This window comes from Diaporthe citri (genome assembly GCF_014595645.1).
Source record: "Diaporthe citri strain NFHF-8-4 chromosome Unknown scaffold_1, whole genome shotgun sequence".
In the NCBI taxonomy this organism is placed as follows: domain Eukaryota; kingdom Fungi; phylum Ascomycota; class Sordariomycetes; order Diaporthales; family Diaporthaceae; genus Diaporthe; species Diaporthe citri.
Window position 1 is genome coordinate 10,433,280 of NW_025064846.1, and position 22,487 is coordinate 10,455,766.

Below are 22,487 nucleotides of genomic sequence, written 5' to 3' on the forward strand. Positions count from 1 at the left end.
TCAAAGCCCACCCGCCTGTTTTCCGCCGTTGGTGGCGAATGCTTGTGTCATTTTGTTGGTAAGCTAACCACGAGTGTCATTGGGCCGCCTCTCGAGTCCGAGGAACAGCCGCTGTTGAGTCCAGGTACTTCTGGGACAGACGGCAGAAAATCGCAATCTGGCGAAGATTGTGTGAATAGATAGCTAAACCCTAGCAAAGCTCGCTTCACGAGGAGCGATACATGGCGCCAAAACCACTTGAAATCCTGTGTACAACTCGCCCCTAGCAAATGGAGAAGTCAAATGTCCGCCCAAGAACGCTTCACAAAATCAAATAGCCTCCCTCGCATGAGATAGATACAAAGTAACTCCTGGTTTCCTTCTAGTAAATCACACTCTTACCGCAGTCCGGACAGTTCCTGCCAATACCTGCCTGCCTGACCTTGGGGCAAGCGCAGACCCACCACCCTTCCTCAGTGACCTTACTGATGATCTTGCGGTTGCACTCTCTCCTGTAGGCCCCGTATTTTGCACCACAAAGGATACAGAAACGCCGAAGAGCAATGATCTCCTTCAACTGTGGCGCCGGAGCTGCAGGACCCGCCACCGAAGCCACGGACGTGGTCTGCTGCTGCGGTTGGCAGATCCTGGTGGATGGTCTGATGTGTGGTCGTCCCACTAGGCCCTCATCTCTTAAAGAGTTCTCCGGGATGCAGATCTCGTATGTGTAGGCACTGCTGTCCACGCCTGCCCCGGCGGTGTTGCCGGCCTCGACCTGATAGACAGGGCGATACGTCTCGCATCGCGGGGGCGTTGCAGAGGAGGAGGCCGTGAAGAATGGGTTGACTCCCCTGATCGGGGCGATGCAATGCGTGCCTGAAGAAATGTCCTTGTAGTAAAGGCGCAGGTCGTCGCAGTTCACCCCCTTCTTCATGTACTCCGTCACGTACGACTCGACGTCTGTCGCCCTGACCTTCGCCCTGTCCTTGACAAGCCACTCCGGGGGCCGGCTAGGGTTGACTGAGATGACCTGCACGTATTCCACGCGCGTGTCGACTTTCTTGTCTGACTGGGCGTTGTGCCCGCGCTTCTTCTGGCCTTTGGCCGTCCGGTTGGTGTTGTTTTCTAGATGCTTCCCCTCGAAGTAATACGCCGGGAGTATCTTGAAACACGAGTAACATGCAAATTTGTCGATGTTGTCTTGGCGGGACTTGTCCTTTGCTCGTTGCTTTGATTTGGATGCATCCCTTCGTTGGTTCCTCCTCCCCTTGATGGCCTTGCTCAGAGACGCCGGTCCTTCGTCATCCGAAGAGGACACAGAATCTGAGTCTTGGCCGCCTGGACCAGTGCCATCCTGGCCTCTTGAAACTTTCTTGGAGAAGTTCTTGGGGTTGTAATTCTCTTCATGTAGCAAGATGGCCGTCTTTGTTTCCCAGGGGATTGCATCAAGCTTGACCATGTCATACATGTTGGAGTTGCAACGCCTGAGCAGGATTTGTTGCTTCCAGTCACAGTGAAGCATGATCCGCATGAATATCTCCGGGGGAAATCTTTCGAGAATTGACTTCCTCTCCGTCTCTCGCGGTGCCAGGTTAACCTGTGGGACGTCGTAGATTTCCTCAAATGTCGGCATCGAGTCGCCTGGGACTGCCGAGCCTGGGCGACTGTCAAAGCCTGAAGTGGTAGAGGCAATGGTTGGGCTAGGAGGAGGGGAGCCGTGGCTGCTGGAAGCTACAGTACCCCGGCTTGCTTCTGGGCTTCCGTTGAGTGTGCTGCCAGAGAATAGAGACGAAGGTCTCCGCTGAGATACACCTGCGTAGCTGAGCTGTCTGCTATTGTCATCCAGAAAGTGGGGAGGACTTGGGTAAGATGAAACATGTTGCTGCCAGGTACCAGTCTTGCGCGAGTGATCCAACTTTAAATCAGGGGCAGGAGATTCTGTCGTGGGCATTCCTGGAGGGGCCCAAGAATATGCTGGCCCGTCTGTCAAGGAGCCTTGTTGACTTGAAGCCTGCCTAGATGCATTTTTGGACCTCGCAACAGCCAAGGCGTCGATTTCCCAAGCCCCTACTTCAAGCGATGTAGGCCAGGTCTCTGATCCAAGCCTACATCGCTTGAACTCGGGCTCTTGTGAACGGATTGGTAGTGGATACTCGCCAACCTGGGGACCAGACCTGGGTAAACTTGGGGTCATCCGCGTAAAGTCGTTGCGCGCATGTGGCTGGTCGAGCCACTGTGAGTGTTGAGATTGTGGATACTGGTCTCCACAGGGGGCGACAGGAAAGTCGACCATGTCTCTTGAGAAGTCCCGGGGCAAGATCCTGTCGGCTTTGATGGAATACGCCGGGTAAGTGCTGGGTGCCTGTGGCTTCTGAATCGGAGGCAGATATCGAGCGGATGAGATGGACGGTGGGCTCGTACAAGACATTGAATGGTATGGAGGGTGCGTCTGATGAGGTTGGACAGAGGTAGTAGCCATATTTCGCGCTGATAGCTCGCAGAGGTCGCTCTCGGATGAAAGACCAGGAGTAAACGATAGGTTTCTCGATGTTCGGTCCATTGGCACACTTCTTTCGGGAAACCAATAAAAGTGAACTCTCAATAGGATGGACCAAGATCCAGGAGTGATGTTCTCGGGCAGGATATCTTTGAAGATGGACTGGTCTTGTGGGTCCTTCCTCGGCGACAGAGCGGCTGATCACTGAGAGAAAGGGGAGGCAAATCAACGCAGCGGGGCGAGAACTGTGAAGAACAATAGACTGATGTACTCGGTCGTCTTCAACTTATCTAGGCAGTCATCTGGGCAAAGCCGCTCAGAGTTGATCCACCCCCGCTGAGTGAAGCAGTGTTGCAGGGCGAAGGAAAAGGGGGGAGATGGGAGCCATGGCCCTGCGCCCCGCAGCTTCTTCACACCTTACCTACTGCGTAAAGCAGTTGTCTGTTGGTAGCGGATTACCAATAAAGAACACAGTTTGAAGCGCCACAAGACCTGTCGATATCGTTCCCAGAGAGCCGGGACAGGCCTTCAAGCGCCATTGGAGGGGACAATGAGGGGACCGGTCGTTTCTGGACTCACAGGGCCGAGATTCTGAGAGCATGCATATTAACGAGAAAGCTGCAATACATGTTGAAGCCCCTGTTGGTTTGTCCTGCCTGGTGGAAACTGTTACCCTGTCTGCACCTGGCTGCAGGTGTAGGCTGCATGATGCACCTTAACCAGACACTGTGCTGCAGGATGTCGAAAATGTGGCCCTTTGGAAGCAGGCTGCGTGATCTTCCAGGGCTGGGCTACGGGGCGTGGGCTGGTCAAGATTCTCGGATGCCTACACCCACACAAAAGTACTTCGCAGTATCGAATGAGTCGAAGCACGGTGCATCCCACTCGAACCTGGGCTTGGAACGTGGGAGTCCCCACTCGATCTTGCAACCCCTGAAGGATTCATACTCGTGGTGTCTTAGGCAAAGATCAGTGTCCAGGGCACGGAAGAAAGTCTCCAGGTAAATATCTCTGTCATCGCGCAATCGAGCAGATGGCCGAGGGTATAGCAGATGTTACTGGCCCCAGTTTGTTCATCCCACAATCTTTCCGGATATCTCGAGCTGCAATATGAGCAGATACCCAGATTCCACTGGAGCATGATCCTCAAATTCTAAAAAGGGCTGAATGGTCCAGAGCCGAAAATATGTTGGGTGAGCATCATATTTTCGTCCGTGAAATTGGAGGCGCCCTTTTACAGCCACTGAGATGATCGAAAGAGAAATCTACATCAATTCGCAAGACCGAGACAAGCAAGGAAGGAAATGAGAGCATTCTGGTGCAGTATCGGTATGAGGAAGGTTGCAAGACCAAGGGCTCGCAACTACTTGTGCAGGCCTCAGACAAGCGGGAGATCTTTCCGCCATTTCTCGGGCAGGTCGGGCTGGGAGATTGATCGGCAAGTCGGAATGATCGAGCAGCCCAGGCAGACAGAGCAAGAAAGGTGGAAGAAGGGGGTGGGATCGACGCTGACTCTGCGTCTCCCAACGCACCAACCCGGCCAGGGTTGACGCAATAAAATGGGATTTACCAGACTGTCGGGACGGCCCTTACTGAGTCTGTGCAAGCGGATGTGACTGAATCCATTCCTGGCCACACAGAGAAAGGGCGCACACAGTGTACGTGGCGGGCTGCTCTGTGCCCACGGCGGCGTGGCTTGATCATGGACTTGCGGGCGAGGTGTGGTGCAGGTCGCCATCGGCTCATCACCAACTGGCGCCAGATCAAGGCTGACACGACGTGGAGTAGTTGGACCCTGGCCGGCCACGCCATGGCGCTTGAAGAACTCGGCGGGTTTCCTCGCAGTACAGCGTGTAAGGATCCCAAATGTTTCCCTGTCACGCAGTTCATGATTGGCCCGTTTGTGGCCAAGTCTTTCTGACCAAGATTTCTTACTGGAAGAACATGTTGAGGAACAGTGGGTTTCTCCAGAATTATCGAAGATCTGTACTTTTCACAGCCAAAGTATATGGCTAAGTTACCTCCTCCGAAAAAGGTAAGGGCTGTATGCATTTGCAGGGAAACATATGGGATCCTGGGGAGCTGTAGTTTGCTCAAACCAAGTGTAGAGGTCTCCATCGCGGGTGGGTCGAGGGCCCACAGCAACAGAGAGACCCATCCGCGGAGGCCATCCGGACTGGCCAGGTGGGGTCTAGGGTCTTCTTGCATGTCACCATCGCCAACGTCGACCGCAAAGTACTCGCTTCCAACGAGGATTCGAAACCCACGAGAGAAACGTCACCCGGCCGAAGTCTCCCTGTTCTGTGCCGACCCTCCAACTTTGGAGGCAGGTCATCGTGGAGGAAAGAGGAGTCGTGGTCTTCGATGCATGGCCCGCATGACCGAAGTCCCGAAGGCAACCAAAAGCTGCAGTCATGCATGTGTGGAGCGTCTCACCACACCACCCGGAGTTGAGAACTGAGTACTGTCCAATGCGACGCCCGTTTGTTGAGTTTAAACCAGTTGTATCCTCAGTTTTGTTCCCTGGTGGTATTGTACACTGCAGCCTCATAAATACGATCAAAATGTCTGCCTTAATCATGCGACTTGGAACTGGTTAAAGGGAAGTCAGCACAAAAGACCAGCCGACTCGCCCAGGATCAACACGACCGTGCCCAGCTCACATGATGTGGATGTGATGCATGCAATTCCCAGGAATACCCCCAGAAGTCCCCTCGCCCCTGTCGAGATTCGATGATGTGGTGAGGTTACCCGCCAGGCGCGGCAGCCGACGACCAGCCAGCCAGCCAACACAGCGGGTGAGTGCTCGCTCCGCCCCCGACTCGACCCTATCCGCCTATGCAAGGTGATACGTGGGGACGTTATGCGGCTCCCTCGAATAAGGCCAGCGAGATCGCAAGGCTTGCAGGGACCACGGGTTGTGGCCGTGATCCTTCAAGTCGTGATGGCAAGCTGTGCCGTCGCCGAGGGACGCGCTGATCAACCCATGATCCCGGCGCGTCGATGCAAGGGTCTGACGAGCCCTGCGTGAGTTATTGCCGGTGCATGTGATAACACGGTAATACTGTTCCGGGTTTAATGGGAAATGGGAAAACAAGCGAGTGCGAGATGCGTCGTGGTCAAAATAGACGAGCGTCCTGATTGTTCGAAATATTAGGGCTACGGGTTGAAAACCTGCCAATAATCCCGTGAATTGTGCGCCCTGAACGGGGATGGGGGAAGCCTCCGTAGAATCAGACTGCTTGACAGGGAAATTTCCTTTTGAACAGGTAAGCAGCCATTGGAATGGCTTCACTCCCCTCCGAAGATATTTGATCGCGCTCCGTGGTCGGGGGGAAAGAGGGGAATCTGAAATGTATGTAAAATGTTCCGGTAAGTAAGAGGGAGCCGGTTGGTGACCGATCTTAACAACCTCCTCCTTGTCAGCCCTGGCTGAAGACATCGTTCTTGAGCATATGCAGATTCAGCAATGAATTACCGCACATCTATTATGACACCGTCTCCGAAATCAAATAGGGCTAAAAATACCAAGCGAAAATGTCATACGGTAGAATTGGGTATCGATCGCTGGCGAGCTCCGTCACTGCGGCATCTATCTATATAACTCGAGGCGAGCTCGAGATAACACCCCCCCGGCCGCAACTACCCAGCGGATCCTGCGAGTGTTCACCACTGTCAAGACGCTGCCACTCGATATCGGACCCTACGGACTTCACGGAGTCGCTGATGCTATCCACCCACGCCGACATCTTGGCCCGCCCGAACATATCCTGGTCAGCCCCCTTGACAACCAGCGTCGCGAGCCACAGCATTGCGTTGTCGGTGGGTCTGTCCAGGCCGAGGACGTTCCGCCGCGCGGGGTTCCGTGCTCGGTGATGAGGGCTGGCAGAGGCTGGAACACGCACTGGGCAATACTGTGCGAGCATGTGCTCTACAAGCTGGCTGTACGTTGACATGGCGTGCTCGAGAACTTGTGCGCCGTTCTCGGAATGAAAGTGCGAACGAGAGATTACTGCGCAGCAATTTCCTCTTTGCATTGTTGTATGTAAACCCAGACACAACGGTTGCACTCGTGAAATTCTCCGCACACCAGGTTTGCCCACTGACATGTAAATGGAATTTTGTGATTTGCACTTGCCTCTGATTAAGCCGAAGGATTTCGAGTGGATAGCACAAATTCGTACGGGCCCATCGTGACCCAAGAGCCGCACTTTGCTCATCCACTTTGGAAGTGGAAACGGTGCTCGTTCTCCAGGCTCGCGTGGAGAGCAGCCAACCACTTACCTGGATCAGATGGATGTGTCCCGCACCCCCATCGCTGTTGTTGGCTAGAGCATCCGTCGTGCGTCCAAGAGACAAGGACAGAAAGACCAGGCATCGCACTATACCGCGGGGCTCCACACCCGGAGACTGTTGGTGTTGCTGAGGTGGAGATCCGGCTATGACTTCTTGCGACTCCACCCGGAATGGAGGCTTTGCTTCCCCGTTGGCAGCCCAGCGGACTACACGAACACATGGAGGAAATATGAACACAACGGCTTGTCTTCATGCAGTCACTTATGCCATGGCTGAACAAAAGTCGCTCGGCTGAGTCACTCCAAATTCAGCCATGGGCATATGTTGAACCATTCAGGCCTTGAAAATAATGAAGCACGTGAGGCAAAGAGAACCATCGCGTGTTTGCTTGGTAGTGGATGGACGTGGGGTAATTCGAAACGAGATTTGGAGTACCTTACAGCTAGCTGACAACTGCAAGGATTTGAAGGCAAGTTGGTGGTTGCGGAGATCCACTCCGGTGTGTGACCTTCTGCCAACTTGTTGCCCGTCAATTATTTCAGATATCTCCGGTTGTGGCGGGTTCTAACCGCGCACTGTGGCCAAAGAGTATCGTGAGTGGTACGTATTTCCCAAGAGTACATGTAGAAGACATTTGTTGAACTGACGTTGTTTCCTTGTTTTGTTGCCAACACTTCCCGCCTGAGCCACCATTCGCTGTTCATGAATTGTTTCGTCGGGCCAGTGTATCGTCTTCAACAGCCTGCATCCCATTTTCAATTGCAAGGTTTAACCACATCTCTCTCCCAATCATTGCGGAATGCCAACAACTGATGGTGTACTTGGTGCCACAACCTGGAATCTACGTAGTCGACTTTCCCTCCTAACAACCGTAGGGGATGGCTGAGATGTATTAGATCGTGGCCATCGGAACCACCCTAGTCTAAAAGGTCCGGGCACAACAACTCTACACAGAGATTTGTAAAGATAGGCGCTTCCAACTACACGATGGCAGGGTGTCCTGTAGATCTGTAGTCCCTTAGAATGTTCAGCTTAGGAGTGCGAGAGACAGTGAAGACGGTATATCTTAAAAGACCGCGCCAGCCGCCGAGCTTGGAATGTTGAACCAACAAGTATGTTCGCCAGATCAGGATGCGTCAAGGTCAAAGGGGAGAGACAATCAAATTGAGAAGATATTGAGCCAGGCCCTACCAAGATAGCAAATGACGAAAAGACAATGAATTGTACACTGATGATCATTGATCGTTATCACACGAAGATCGCCCATTGGCAAAGCTGAGCGCAACGATTCAGCCCGGGACAATGAGGTAATAAGGTTAGGACGATTGAGCTTCCTAAATATCCCCAAACGCTTACTATATCACCTCACTCTACAACTCGGCAGAATCGTGGTGTTCTACTACAGTAAGTCCCCATGCTGTCGACCGCACAGGAAGCAAGAGGGCGTGGGATAGCAACAAGCTTACGAGATCGCACTGACTTTCCAGCATAATCTTTAGACAAGGAATTCCTCAAACCCAACCCCATATGGAACCTAACAAGTTTACCTTTATACAGTCCTCCAGCGCAGTCCCAGAAGGCAGTAGGGTGGATCCAAGATGAGCGAGTCAGCCCCGCCAGGCTCGCAGCCATCCAAAAAGAGAAGATCCACAGCGATCCGCCCATGAACCACAGAAGAGCAAAAGCTATGCGCCAGCCCGGAGTCGAACCGGGGGCCCATCGATGGCAACGATGGATTTTACCGCTAAACCACTGGCGCCGTTTCCAGGTGGTTGTGGTAATGTATTGTTTCTATGATATTATATTGCTGCCTGCAAATGCTGCTAAGGATCTACCCACGGGTGGCTCGTGCGGGCGGCCTGGGCGAAGGTACCTGCACTTTCTGGGTCCCATCTTTAAGTACCTCGGCGCGATAATGCACAGTAAATGGGAGTTTGCGAAACTTAAAAGCTAATTAATTAAGATCCTGCTTATGTTATTTATTTAAAATAATTTATAAATAGAAAAATTAATATATATATATTATTAAAGGGAACTTAAAGCTTAAATATTAATTAATTAAGTTGTAATGGGCTTGGGCTGGAAGCCCAAGCCTTATAGTGGCTGGCTAGGTAATCCAAGGGAGCTTGGATTATTACGTACCTTTTGGCTTAGTTAAAAGGTTGCTGCTTTGCAGCTTATGGAAGAAGGCGCTAGCCAGCCTGCAGCCCCTTTAAGGCCAGCCCATAACATAAGTAAAGTAATATTATTAAGTAAGAAAAATTATTAAAAGAAACTTAAAGCTTAAATATTAAAAATAAAGATTTGCATTTATAAAAATAAAGGGTATATTTATATTATAATTAAAGTTATAATTATATTTATATTTATATTTATATATATATATATAGCTTATATTTATATTTATATATTATATATATTTTATATATATATTTATATAAAAAGAAAGAAAAAGAAATAAAAAGATTTAAAAAGAAATAAAAAGAAAATTAAAGATATATATAATAATATATTAATAAAAAGGATATTATTTATAAGAAATAAATAAAAGAAATAAACTTTAAAATAAAATAATAAATAAGGTTAAAATAAAATAATATAAATTAATTAAATATATAAATATATAATATATTTATAATTTATTATTTAATTATTTAATTATTTAATTATTTAATTATTTAATTATTTTTATTATTTAATTAATTATTTAATTATTTAATTATTTAATTATTTAATTATTTAATTATTTAATTATTTAATTATTTAATTATTTAATTATTTAATTATTTAATTATTTAATTATTTAATTATTTAATTATTTAATTATTTAATTATTTAATTATTTAATTATTTAATTATTTAATTATTTAATTATTATTTAATTATTTATATTTATTATTTTTATTTATTTATTTATTTATTTATTTATTTATTTATTTATTTATTTATTTATTAAGAATAAGCTTAATAATTTAATTATTTATAAAACTTAACTTTATTACTTAATTAATAAAGTAATAAATACTTTAAATAATTATAAATAATAAAATTTATAATTTATTTATATTAATATATTTAATAATAATTATTTATTTTTTATTATTAAGTTAAATTAATTTAATATTTAATTATTATATTATAAAGTAATTTAAATTAATTTATAATAATTTTTAAATTTTTATAAAAAGCCTTTTAATAATTATAAAGATAATTAAATATAATTTTAAAATTAAAGTATAAGTTTATAAAGTATTAAGCTTAATACTTATTAATAGATTTAATATTATATAATATTAATAAGCAATTAATTATATTTTTATATTAAAATATTATAAGAAATAATTTTAAGCATTTTACTTAATAATATATTAAATAAATATATATTTTTTAATTTAACTAAGTTAATATATATTAATATATAATTCTTTATATAAATATTAAAAATAAGCTACTTAAATAAATAAGAAATAGGTTTTGCTAAACCCTTTTAAGGATAACTTAAGGAAGAGCTTTAACGTAATAAAAAAAAAAGATAAAAATAAAAGGAAGCTAAAAAAGGGAAAAAGTAAATATTTTAAAAATTCTTAAAAATAAGAAAAGCTTAATTAAAGCATTAAATATATAAGAAAAAAAAAAGTTAATTTCTTTAAAAATATTTAAAATAAGCATAAAAGCTAACTTTTTATAACTAATTAAAATTTAATATAATATTATTTTTTATATATTTCCTTATATTTATTAATATACTTTTTTTTAAATACTTTATAATAAGTATTATAAAAATTATTAAAATAAAATCTTATTATTTTTAATTAAGCCTTTAAGTTTTAAAATTTACCTTATTATAATCTTAATTATTATTACTATTTTTAATTCCTTACTTACTTATTTTATTATAACTTTTATTTCTTTATAAAGGCTTTAAATATTCTTAAAACTTACTTAATAATATATTTATTAATTATATTTTCTTAATTATTAAAGTTTAATTTAATAATTAATATTAATATAGCTATTAAAAATTTAAATTTCTTTATAAAATAAAAAGTAAATTTATTCTTTTTTTTAATTATTATATTAAATATAATATATTAACTTTATTAACTTTTATTTTAACTTTTTATAAAGCTTTTACTTTTAAATCTTATATTTTGCATTTAATTATTTAATTAGCTTATTTATAAACCTTTTAAATTATTCTTAAATAAATTTAATTATTATTTTAATTTTTTAAAATTAATTAATGCATTTTAAGTTTTATTTATATTTATTATTAAAATAAATAAATAAGAAAAATCCTTATATATATTAAGGTAAGTATTTTTTATTAGCTTTAAAATATTTTATAATATAATATTTAAGCTAAAAGCTTATATAATTAAAGTTTTACTTTATTAATTTTAAGTTATATAAAAGTTTATATATTATTATATATTAAATATTTAAAATTAAGTTATTAAATTAATTTATATTAAAGATATTATTTTCCTTATATTTTTTTTATAATTAATAATAATCTTAATATATTATAATTTAAATAGTTATTATTAAATAATTTCTTTTTATAATAAAAGTTTATTTCTTACTTTAATTACTTTTATATTATTAATTTTAATAAAAGGAATTAATATAAATATTTAAATAACTTTATTAATCTTATTAAATTTTAATTAAATAATAAATATTTAAATAATAATATTAATAATAGCTTTAAGTATTTTAAAGTATATAATTTTAATTAAAGTAGCCTTAATTTAATTTTATACTTTTTAATTATTATTTCTTTAATTTTCCTTAAAATAATTTTTAATAAACTTAATAATACATTATTTATAAAATACTTTATTAATTTATTTTAATTTTAATATAAACTTTTTATTAAAATTTTATATTTTATTTTTTAAAATAGCTATTAAATATTTATAAATAAGCGCTTTAATATCTTTATTTATTTTATTATTTTTATTTTTTAATATAAAATTATTTTATAATAAATAATAATTCTTTATTTTATTAAAAATTATTATTATTTAATAATTAAATATATAAATAAATATAATAATAAATTTATAATTTTTTATTAATTTATATTATTAATATTTTATAAATAAGATATAATTATAATATAAAGGTTCTTTAAATAAAAATATAATATTTTAAAAGTTAAAAAGTTATTAAATTATAAGGATTATAATATATTAAATTTTTAATTTTTTATATTTATAAAGCATTTTTTTTATATTAAAGAAATTAAAAGTAAAAAAGGCTTAATATTGTTTTATTAAGTTTATTAATTTAATTAATTTTCTTAGCTTAAAATAAAAATTAATACTTAAAAAATATTTTTATATTATCTTTATAAATTTAATATTAAATATTATTTAAGTAAACCTTATTTATAATAATTTTTATTTTAAAAAGCTTTTTAAAAAAATTAATATTTACTTTTTAAGTAAAGTTTTATTAATTTTATATATTTATAATATTTAAAAATTATAATGCTTTACTAAGTAAGTTTTTAAAGTTATTAAAGTAAAAAGGTTTTATAATTATTAAAATAAGATTATTTTCTTTTAAAATAATAAATTTAATTATTAAAATTAAAATATTAAGATTTTAAGGTATTTTATAATATAAAAGTAATTAAAATTATTTTTTTACTTTATTTTTTTAATTAAAAGATATTTTAATTTTTAATTATAAAAAAAAAAGTAAAGAAAATAAGTAATAAAGTAAAAAGTAAGTAATAAAAATTAAATAATAAAAAAAAAATATAATAATAAAAAAAGTTTTATATTTTTAAGAATTATTATATAAGTAATAAAATAAAAAAAATTAAAAATAAAAAAGAAATATAATTAATATTTAGCTTATAACTTAAGGCAGCTTTTATAAATAATTATTATTTATTTTTAAATAAAACTTAAATAAAAAAAATATTAATATATTAAAAGTATATTTTTATTAAAATAGCTAAGTAATAATTAACCTTTAATATTTAATTAATAATTATATAAAGAGAAAAAAAAGATAAAAAGAAAAAGAAATAAGAAAAAAGCTTAATTATAAATAAATAAATATAATAATATATATAAACTTAAAATAATAAAAGCTAATAACTTATTACCTTTAAGTTAAATAATTATATTAATTAAAAAAATAATAAAAAGGCTTATAAGTTATTATTAAAAGTTATTAATTTATTATTTTATTAATAATTAAAGTAAAAAGAATATATAATTTTTTATTTTTTTTAAATAATAATTAATTATAAATTTTTTTTTTTAATTTATAAGTTTATTAAGTATAAGTTAAAATAAATTACTTAATTAAAATTTCTTTATAATAAAAAAATAAATAACTTCTTTATAAGCAAGAAATTAAAAATAAATAATTCTTTTTAAGCAATAAATTAACCTTAATTAAAAATAAAATAATAAATTACTTCTTTTAATAATAAGATAGCTTATTATTAATATTACTTATTTCCTTTTATTATAATAACTTTATATATATAAATTTCCTTTTTTCCTTTAAATTTCTTTTTTTTCTTTTCTTTTTTTAATATCTTTTTAAATTTAATTAATCTTTAATTTAAGCTAAAATTAAAGCAAAATATTATAATTCTTTTATCCTTAAATATCTTTTTATAATAATATCTTTATTATTAAACTTTTCTTAATTAAAATTAAAAAATTTAATATAAAAAAATCCCTTTCCTCCTTTTTAAGTTATTTATTATAACTTATAAATTAAGCAAATCTTAATTAAAAGTATTTATACTTTTTTTAAGTTAAAAGGTATTTTTAATAAAAATTAATTTATTAAAATTATCTTTTATAATGCTTTTATAAAAAGCATTTATATATATAAAATTATTAATATTAAATAAAATTAATACTTTATTTAATAATTTATTAATTTTATTTTTTAAAAAGCAATTAAGGAATTATTTAATAAGTCTTTTAATAAGTTATAAAAAAAATAATTTTTAAATAATATTAAGAATTAAATTAAAAGCTATATAAATATTATTATTATTAAGAAAAGTAATAAAGCTTTTTATAAAAAATATATAATAATAATATATAATTATTTTAATTATTATTATTAAGCAACTTTACTTATAATTTTTTATAATTATTAAAATGCTTTGCTTTATAAATATTATTTAAAGTATATAAATTATAATCTTTTTTAATTATAAATAAAAACATTTTTATTATAATCCTTTTTTTTTAATTATTACTTTTTTTATAGTTTTTATAATAATATTTATATTAATTATATTTATTATATTAAGAAATTTAATTATACTTTTAATAAATATAATAATATAAAAAAAATATAAAAGGTAATAATAGTTAAATAAATAAAGTTTAAGGGTATACTTAGCTTTATAATTATTATTAATAAAATAATATAACTTAAAAAAATAATTAACTTTAATATTATTTAAAATAAAAAGATTAATATTATTTAAGATTAATAATTATAACTTTATAATGCAAAACTCTTATTATATTAATTATAAAAATAAGCTTTTAATAAGATATAAATAGTAATTAAAATAAAAGGAAAAAGGGGAAAGAGTAAATTAAGTTATTAAAAAGAAAAAGAAAGTTTTTTAATTTTAATAAGAAAATAATAAATAAGTATATAATAAATTTTATAATATATTTTTTAAAAATATAATATTTTATATTTAAACTTAAGGCTAAATTTAATTAAGTAAATAAATATATATAAAAGAAATTTTATATTATAATAAATATATATATATATATATATATATATATATAAAAATAACCCCCTCCTTTCTTAAATAAATACTTAAGTTAAAATTTAAAAATATTATTAAGTTAATTATATTAAAAATATTAAAAGTTATTTAATTAAAGTAAAGAAATATTAATAAATTATAAAGGCTTACTTCTTAAGTTTTTTTGCTTTATATATAAATATATTATAAGCTTAATATTTTAAATATTAAAGTTTAAAAAATTTAATAAATTTAAGCTTATAAATAATTAATATACTTAAATAATAAATAAAAATATATTTAATTAATTTTAATAATAATTAAAGTTAAGGTTATTTAAATTCAAATTAAATAAATTAAACTTTATTAAAATATTTAAAAAGGAGTTATTATTTAAAAAGGAGTTATTATTTACAATAATTATAAAATTAATTTCTTAAAATAAATAAAATTTAAATTTCTATATTTTAATATAATTAATAAATCTTTTTAATTATTTTAATAAAAATATACTTAAAAGATAAATATTATTAAATATTTAAAGTTTATAAATAATATTATAATAAATTTTATAAATAATAAAAAAATTAAATTAATAATAAATTAATTTCTTAAATAAAAAATAATTAATCTTTTTTTACTTATTAATAAGTAAAATTAAGTTATTTATTTTTAAAAAAATAAGCTAAAACAAATTATAATATATATTTTATTATATAACTTTCTTTTTATAATTAAAGATTAATTTAATTATTATTCTTATATTTTATAAGAAATTAAAAAATAATTAAAGTTAAAAATTAAAAATATTTTAAATAAATATATTTAAAGTTTAAATTTAAATATATTATATAAAAATAATAATTTTAATTAAAATAATTAATTTAAAGTTATAAAGAAAATAAAAAAAACTTTTTTTATAAAATTCTTTAAATAAAGTTTAATTAATAAAGAAAGCATAAAATAATATTTATATTTAATCTTTAATTTCTTTATTAAGCATTTTTTTAATAATAATTATAGTAATAAAATATTTATATTTAATAATATTATTAATATAAGGATTATATATTAAAATTATAATTTTTTTAACTTTAATTATTAAAAAATATTAAGTAAATTAATTTATATTTTTTTATTTTTTATTTATTATTACTTTTATTAAAAGCCTTTATTTAAAAAGAAATTTTTAAATAAAGAACTTTTTAATGCTTTTTAAGTTAATTATTTTAAGAAATATAATTTTAACTTATTTTATTTAATTATATTATTCTTTAATTAATTTATTATATTTTTAATTAAAAAATAAATATTAAATATTAATATAAATTTTAATAAATAATTAATTTAATATAATTAAAATAACTTTATTATTATAAATTTAAATATCTTACTTATTATAATAAAAATAATTAATAATAACTTTCTTAATATTAATAAATATTTTTTTTAATAATATATAATTTAAATTTAAAAATAAGTAATATTTATTTTATAATATTTAAAAAAAGTATAATAATTCTTAATAACTTTTTATTTTTAATTAAAATTATTTATAATATATTATTATAATAAATTCTTTTTAAATTATTTTTAAAGAATTTCTTTATAAATAAAAGAATAATAAGCTTTTTTATAAAAAAAATAATTATTATTATAATATAAAGTTTTTAAAATAAACTTTATAATAAAGATATTAAGTAATTTTAAGTAATTTATTTAATTAAAAATAATTATTAAATAATAATAATTTTTAATTAAATAATTAAAATTAAAATAATTAATTAAGAAAAATATTATATTAATTTTTAATATTTTCTTTAAATTTATAATTTACTTTATTTAATAACTTTAATAACTTTTTAAAGAATATATTTATAATAATATTTTTAAAACCTTTAATATAATAAATAATAAAATTATATATTTTAATTATTATTAATTACTTTATAATATAAGTATTTAATATATTTAAAATAAATTCTTTAAGTTATTAAATTAAAATATTTAAATTTATTTTTAAAATAAAATAAATATTATAAATATAAAAATATAAATACTTAATTATATATAAAATAACTTTATATTTTTACTTTATTATATTATATAGCTTTTTAATCTTTATTTAAGTATTTTTTTTATATTAAATTAAATATTATATTTTTTTTTTAAAACTTATATTTATTATTAAAATAATTAATATTAATTAAGTATAGCTTTAAAATAATTATAATTTTAAAAATATTTATAATATTTTAATAATTTAAAATTTATTAATAAAATATATTCTTTTTTAAAAAATTAAATAATAACTTAATAATAATTTTATAAAAAAATATTTATACTTTATAAAAATTTAATAAGTTTAAAAAAGATTTAAATTTAATTAAAGTTTTATAAATATTTTATTTATTAATTTTAATAATTTATTTATTTAATAAAAATTAATTAAATATCTTATAAAATATAATTAATAATATTAATTTACTATTTATATTATTTTAAATTAATAATATTAATTATTTTTTTTTTTATTAATATAAAATTATAAAGAATATTATTAAAATTCTTAATATATTTAATTATATATTTTTAAATTTTTAATAAAGTAAGTATTTTTTTTATTTTTATAACTTATTTTTAAATTTTTAATTATAATATTATTAATAAAGAAATTATATATTATAAGAATTAAGTTATAAAAAATTTAAATTATATATTATATAAATTAAATAATAAATTTTATAACTTTTATAAATAAATTATATTATTAAAATAATTTAATTAAAATAAAAATAATTATAATATTTTTAATTATTTTTTATTTAATTTAATTTAATTATATTTTAAAAAGAAATAAAAAAAAAATAATAATTTATATATTATAAACTTTTTAATAAATTTATTTATTAATAATAAAATAATAAAATTTTTATTTATAATTTTATTAATTTTTAAAATATTATTAATAAATTAATAATTAAAGTTTTTCTTTTTTATAAGAAATTATTAATTTTTATAAATAATATAAAATTTCTTAATAACTTTATTAATTTATTAATTTTTAAATATTTTAATAATTATTTTTTTAAGGCTTTTAAAAGTTATATTATCTTTATTTAATATATTTTATAAAAAATTATTTAAATAAATTATAATAATATTATATTAATATTAATTTAAATAAAATAAATTTAATTTTATATTAAAGATTTTTTTAATTAAAAAGTAAATAAATAAATATTTTATTTTTATTTTAAAAATGATTATAATTTCTTTATAAAAAAGTATTTAATTAATTAAATATTAATTTTAATTCTTTATTAATTAAAAAAAATTAAATTAAATTTAAATATTATATTTATTTTTATAATTTTTATTTATAATTAATTTCTTTTTTTATAAATAAATTTTTAATTAATTATATTTTTAAAAATAATATTATTAAAAAGATAATTATTTATAAAATAAACTTTAATATTTATTTATTTATAAAAAGTTTTAATTAAAAATTAAATAATTTTATTAATTTATTTTTTAATATATATAGTTTTTTCTTATAAATAAATATTATAAATATAAGTTAATATTTATTAATTTATTTATTAATTTAATAAATTCTTTAAATTTTAATTTAAAAGTTTTTTATAAATATAAAAATTAAACTTTTTATATTTTTATTTAAAAAAGTATTTAAAATCTCTTTATCTTTTTTTATATTAATATTAAAATAAATTAATATAATTAATATATTAATTAATATTAAGCTTTAATTAAGATTTAAAGAAAATAAAAAAATACTTTTAAAAGTTAATAAATATTTTTAAAAAACTTAAGTTTTTTTAAATAAAGTTATTTTAAAAAGCTTTTAATTTATTTATTTTAAATTATATATTATTTTAATATTAATATAAATAAAATAAATATAAAAATATTTCTTTAATTATTTAAATATTAAATTTATATTTAAAAAAAAGAATTTTTAAAAAAAAAATATAATATAAAATATTAAAGGCTTTATTATTAATAATAAAAAATATAATTTTAATTTTATTTAAATTAATATAAACTTATTTTTTTATAATTTTAATTAAAAAAAAAAAAATCTTTATTATATATTATTAAATTTATATTATTAAGTAAAATATATAAAAGTTTATTATATTTATAAATAATAAAAATAAGAAATTTATTTTAATTTTAATATTTAAAAAAAATAAATTATAAAAAATAATTATTATTTTTTATATAAAATATTAAATAAATTAAATTAAAATATTTTTAATTAATTATATTTATAATAAATATAATAATAAAGTTAATTTAATATTAAATAATTTATAATAAATTAATTAAAGTATTAATTTTAATATTATTTTTAAAAAATATAATTATATTAATTTTAAAAAATAAGTTTTTAATATACTTTTTAAAATATATTAATTTAAAAGGTATTTTTAATAAAATATATACTTTAAATTATATTATTAATAAATATTTAATTAAAATTAAATTAATATTATTAAATATTAAAATATTTATAATATTTATTTATATAATTATAATTAAAATTACTTAAATTATTTTTTCTTTAAATAATAAAAATTATTAAATATATTTTTTTAATTTTAAGTTTATTATATTTATTAAGTTTATTTTTATTATAAAAAACTTAATATTTTTTTTTAAGTTTAATTTTAATTAATATTTAATTTATTTTTTTTTTTTATTTTATTTTTTAATTATAATTTATTATTAATAATTTTAAATTAATTATTTTTTATTTTTTTAAAATTTTTAAATTAAGCTTAATTAAGCTTTATAATTTTTATAACTTTATTTTAATTTTTAATATTTTTAATTATATACTTTTCTTTAATTATAATAATATTTATTTAAAAAAGTTTATTATTATTTATAATTATAAATTCTTTTTAATATAAATTAAATAATTTATAAAATTTATAAATATTAAAATTAAATTAATTTTCTTTTAATTATTAAGCTTTTAAATTACTTTTAAAGCTTTTAATAAAGCCTTTTCTTTAAATAAAGAATTTATTTTAATAAGCTTATAATATTTAATTATATAAAGTAAATTAAATTTTCTTTTTTTAAATAAAAACTTTAATTAATTATAAATATATTTTTTAAATTATAATTACTTTAATTATAATATAATTAAATATAAATAAAATTTAAATATTTTAAAAAATTAACTTAAATATTTTTAAATAAATTAAAAAATATTAATAATTTCTTTAACTTTAAAATTATTAATAAGCTATTTAAAAAAAGTTATTTAAGCTTATTATATTAATATATATTATAATTTTAAAAAGTATAATTATAATAAACTTTAAATAACTTATTATTTTTTAAAAAAAATATTAAAATTATAATTTATATTTTATTATTATTAAAATTACTTTATTTAAATTTTATTAAAAATTATTAAATAAAATTTATAATTCTTAACTTAATTATTTTAAAATTATTTTATTATTTATTATAAAAAAAAGCTTTAATATTTTATTAAAATATTTTAAATTTATTTTTAAATTTAATTAAATTAAGCTTTAATTTTATAAATCTTTTAATAAATTTATTTATATTTTATAATTCTTATTATAATTTTTAATAATATTAATATAATTAAATTTACATAAAAATTATTAAATTTATAAATTTTTTATTTTAAAAATAATTTAAAAAATTAAAATTAATTTAATTTTTTAAAAAAAAATTTAATCTTTTTATATTAAGTAAATTTTAATTAAAATTATTTTATATAAATAAATATTTATTTTATTTAAAATATTTAAGCTTTTAATTAATAAGTTTTAATAAAATATATTTAAAATTTAATTAAAAAATATTTTTTATTAATTTATAAATAATTTCTTTTTTTATTAATTATTTTTTTAAATATAATAAAAATACTTTATAAAAAGATTAAATTATAAAAAGAAATATTATTTATATTATTAAGTTTTTAATTATATTTTTTAATTTCTTTTTATATTTTTAAGTTATTATAAAAATTATTATAAATTATATTTTTAATAATTATAATTAAATTTATATAATAAGTTTAATTATTAAATTTATAAAAAATAAAAAGCTTTTTTTTTTAATTTTTTTAAATAAATTATTTAATAATAATACTTTTAATTATTTTTATTAAATTTAAAATAATATAATATTATTTAAATAATATTAAAATTTAATTATTTAAATAAAATAATTAATAAATAATAATTTTAAAGCTATTTAAAATCTTAATAATATTAATTTTATTAAATTTTAAAGTATTTAAATTATAAATTATAAATAAAGTTATTTATAATAAAAAATTATTATATTAATAAAAAATAAAAGTTTTAAAATACTAATTTAAATCTTTAATTATTAATAATAATAAATTATAAAATTTAATTAAAATAAAATTTTTCTTTTTTTTAATAAATTTTTTAAAATTTCTTTTTTAACTTTAAATAAAAAATAATAAATAATTTTTAAAATTTAAAGATATTTTTAAAATAAAAATAAGTTTAAAAAAGCTTTAAGCTTAAAAATATAATATATATATTATAATAATTTTTATTAAAATAATAATAATATAAAAAAACTTAAAAATATTTATATTTTTAATTAAAGTAATTTTTTTAAAAAATATATTTTTAATATTATTATAAAATATTTAAATTAAAATTTAAAAAATAAAGATATTAATAAATATAATAAATAAAATAAATTTAATAAAAAGATATTTTATTAAAAAATAAGTATTATAAAATTATAATAATAAAAGCCTTTTAAATTTATATTTAATACTTTATTTATTAATATTATATTAAATTCTTAATAATTTAAATTTAAATTTAATTAAAGCTTAAATAAAATTATATTTTAAATTTAAGCTTTTTATATAATTTAATTAATATAAAATATATAATATAATGCTATTTATTAAAACTTATAAATAAATAAAATAAATACCTTAATTTTATATTATAACTTTCTTTTTTTTAAATTTAAAGTTATAATAATAATAATAAATATTAATTAAAAATTTAAAGTAATTTTAATTAATATTTAATAATATTTATAAAGTTTAAATTTATTATTTTAATTTTAAGTTTATATTATTATTATATTTAAATATAATTTTTAATAAAAAGTTTAAAATAAATTTAAAGCTTAATAATATATAAATATAAAATTAAGATAATATTTTATTTAAATATTAAAAGTATAAAAGGTATTTTAAAATTAAAAAATAATCTTAAAATACTATAATATTATTATAAGTTTAATTATATTTAATTCTTTTTTATAATAAGTTAAAAATAAATATAAGCTTTAATTAAAGCTTTAAGTTAATATATAAAATAATTTAATAATATTTAATATAAAAATAAAAAGAAATAAAATTAATAAATAATTAATTTATAGTTAACTTATTATTTTTTTTATTATTAATTAAAAATATATAAAATTAAAATTATATTTAAGCTAAATTATTAATAAAAATAAGCTACTTAAATAAATAAAGAATAAGTTTTATTAAACTCTTTTAAGGATAACTTAAGAAAGAGCTTTAATATAATAAAAAGGGAAAATAAAAATAAAATAAAAGTTAAAAAAAGAAAAAGTAAGTATTTTAAAAAGAAGTTCTTAAAAATAAAAAAAGCTTAATTAAAGTATTAAATATATAAAAAAAAGAAAAAAGTTAATTTCTTTAAAAATATTTAAAATAAGTATAAAAGTTAGCTTTTTATAATTAATTAAAATTTAATATAATATAATTTCTTATATATTTCTTTATTTTTATTAATATATTTCTTTTTAAATACTTTATAATAAATATTATAAAAATTATTAAAATAAAATCTTATTATTTTTAATTAAGCCTTTAAGTTTTAAAATTTACTTTATTATAATTTTAAT

General features: G+C 24.8%; 2 protein-coding genes and 1 non-coding gene across 3 annotated transcripts; all 3 read right to left on the reverse strand.

Annotated features, from left to right (window-relative positions):
• Positions 1 to 361: 361 nt before the first annotated feature.
• Positions 362 to 1,612, reverse strand: INS49_002717 (uncharacterized protein; the record flags this gene model as incomplete). Its single annotated transcript, XM_043163522.1, has 1 exon — positions 362 to 1,612. One exon carries the CDS (start codon positions 1,610 to 1,612, stop codon positions 362 to 364), a length of 1,251 nt encoding a protein of 416 aa, XP_043032028.1.
• A 4,268-nt stretch (positions 1,613 to 5,880) lies between these two features.
• On the reverse strand, positions 5,881 to 6,432 carry INS49_002718 (uncharacterized protein; the record flags this gene model as incomplete). The annotated part of the gene is made up of 2 exons (XM_043163523.1): positions 5,881 to 5,888; positions 6,123 to 6,432. 2 exons carry the CDS (start codon positions 6,430 to 6,432, stop codon positions 5,881 to 5,883), a joined length of 318 nt encoding a protein of 105 aa, XP_043032029.1.
• Positions 6,433 to 8,460: 2,028 nt separating this feature from the next.
• INS49_002719 lies at positions 8,461 to 8,531 on the reverse strand. The gene has a single exon. It is a non-coding gene; the product is annotated as a tRNA-Gly (tRNA).
• Positions 8,532 to 22,487: the final 13,956 nt, after the last annotated feature.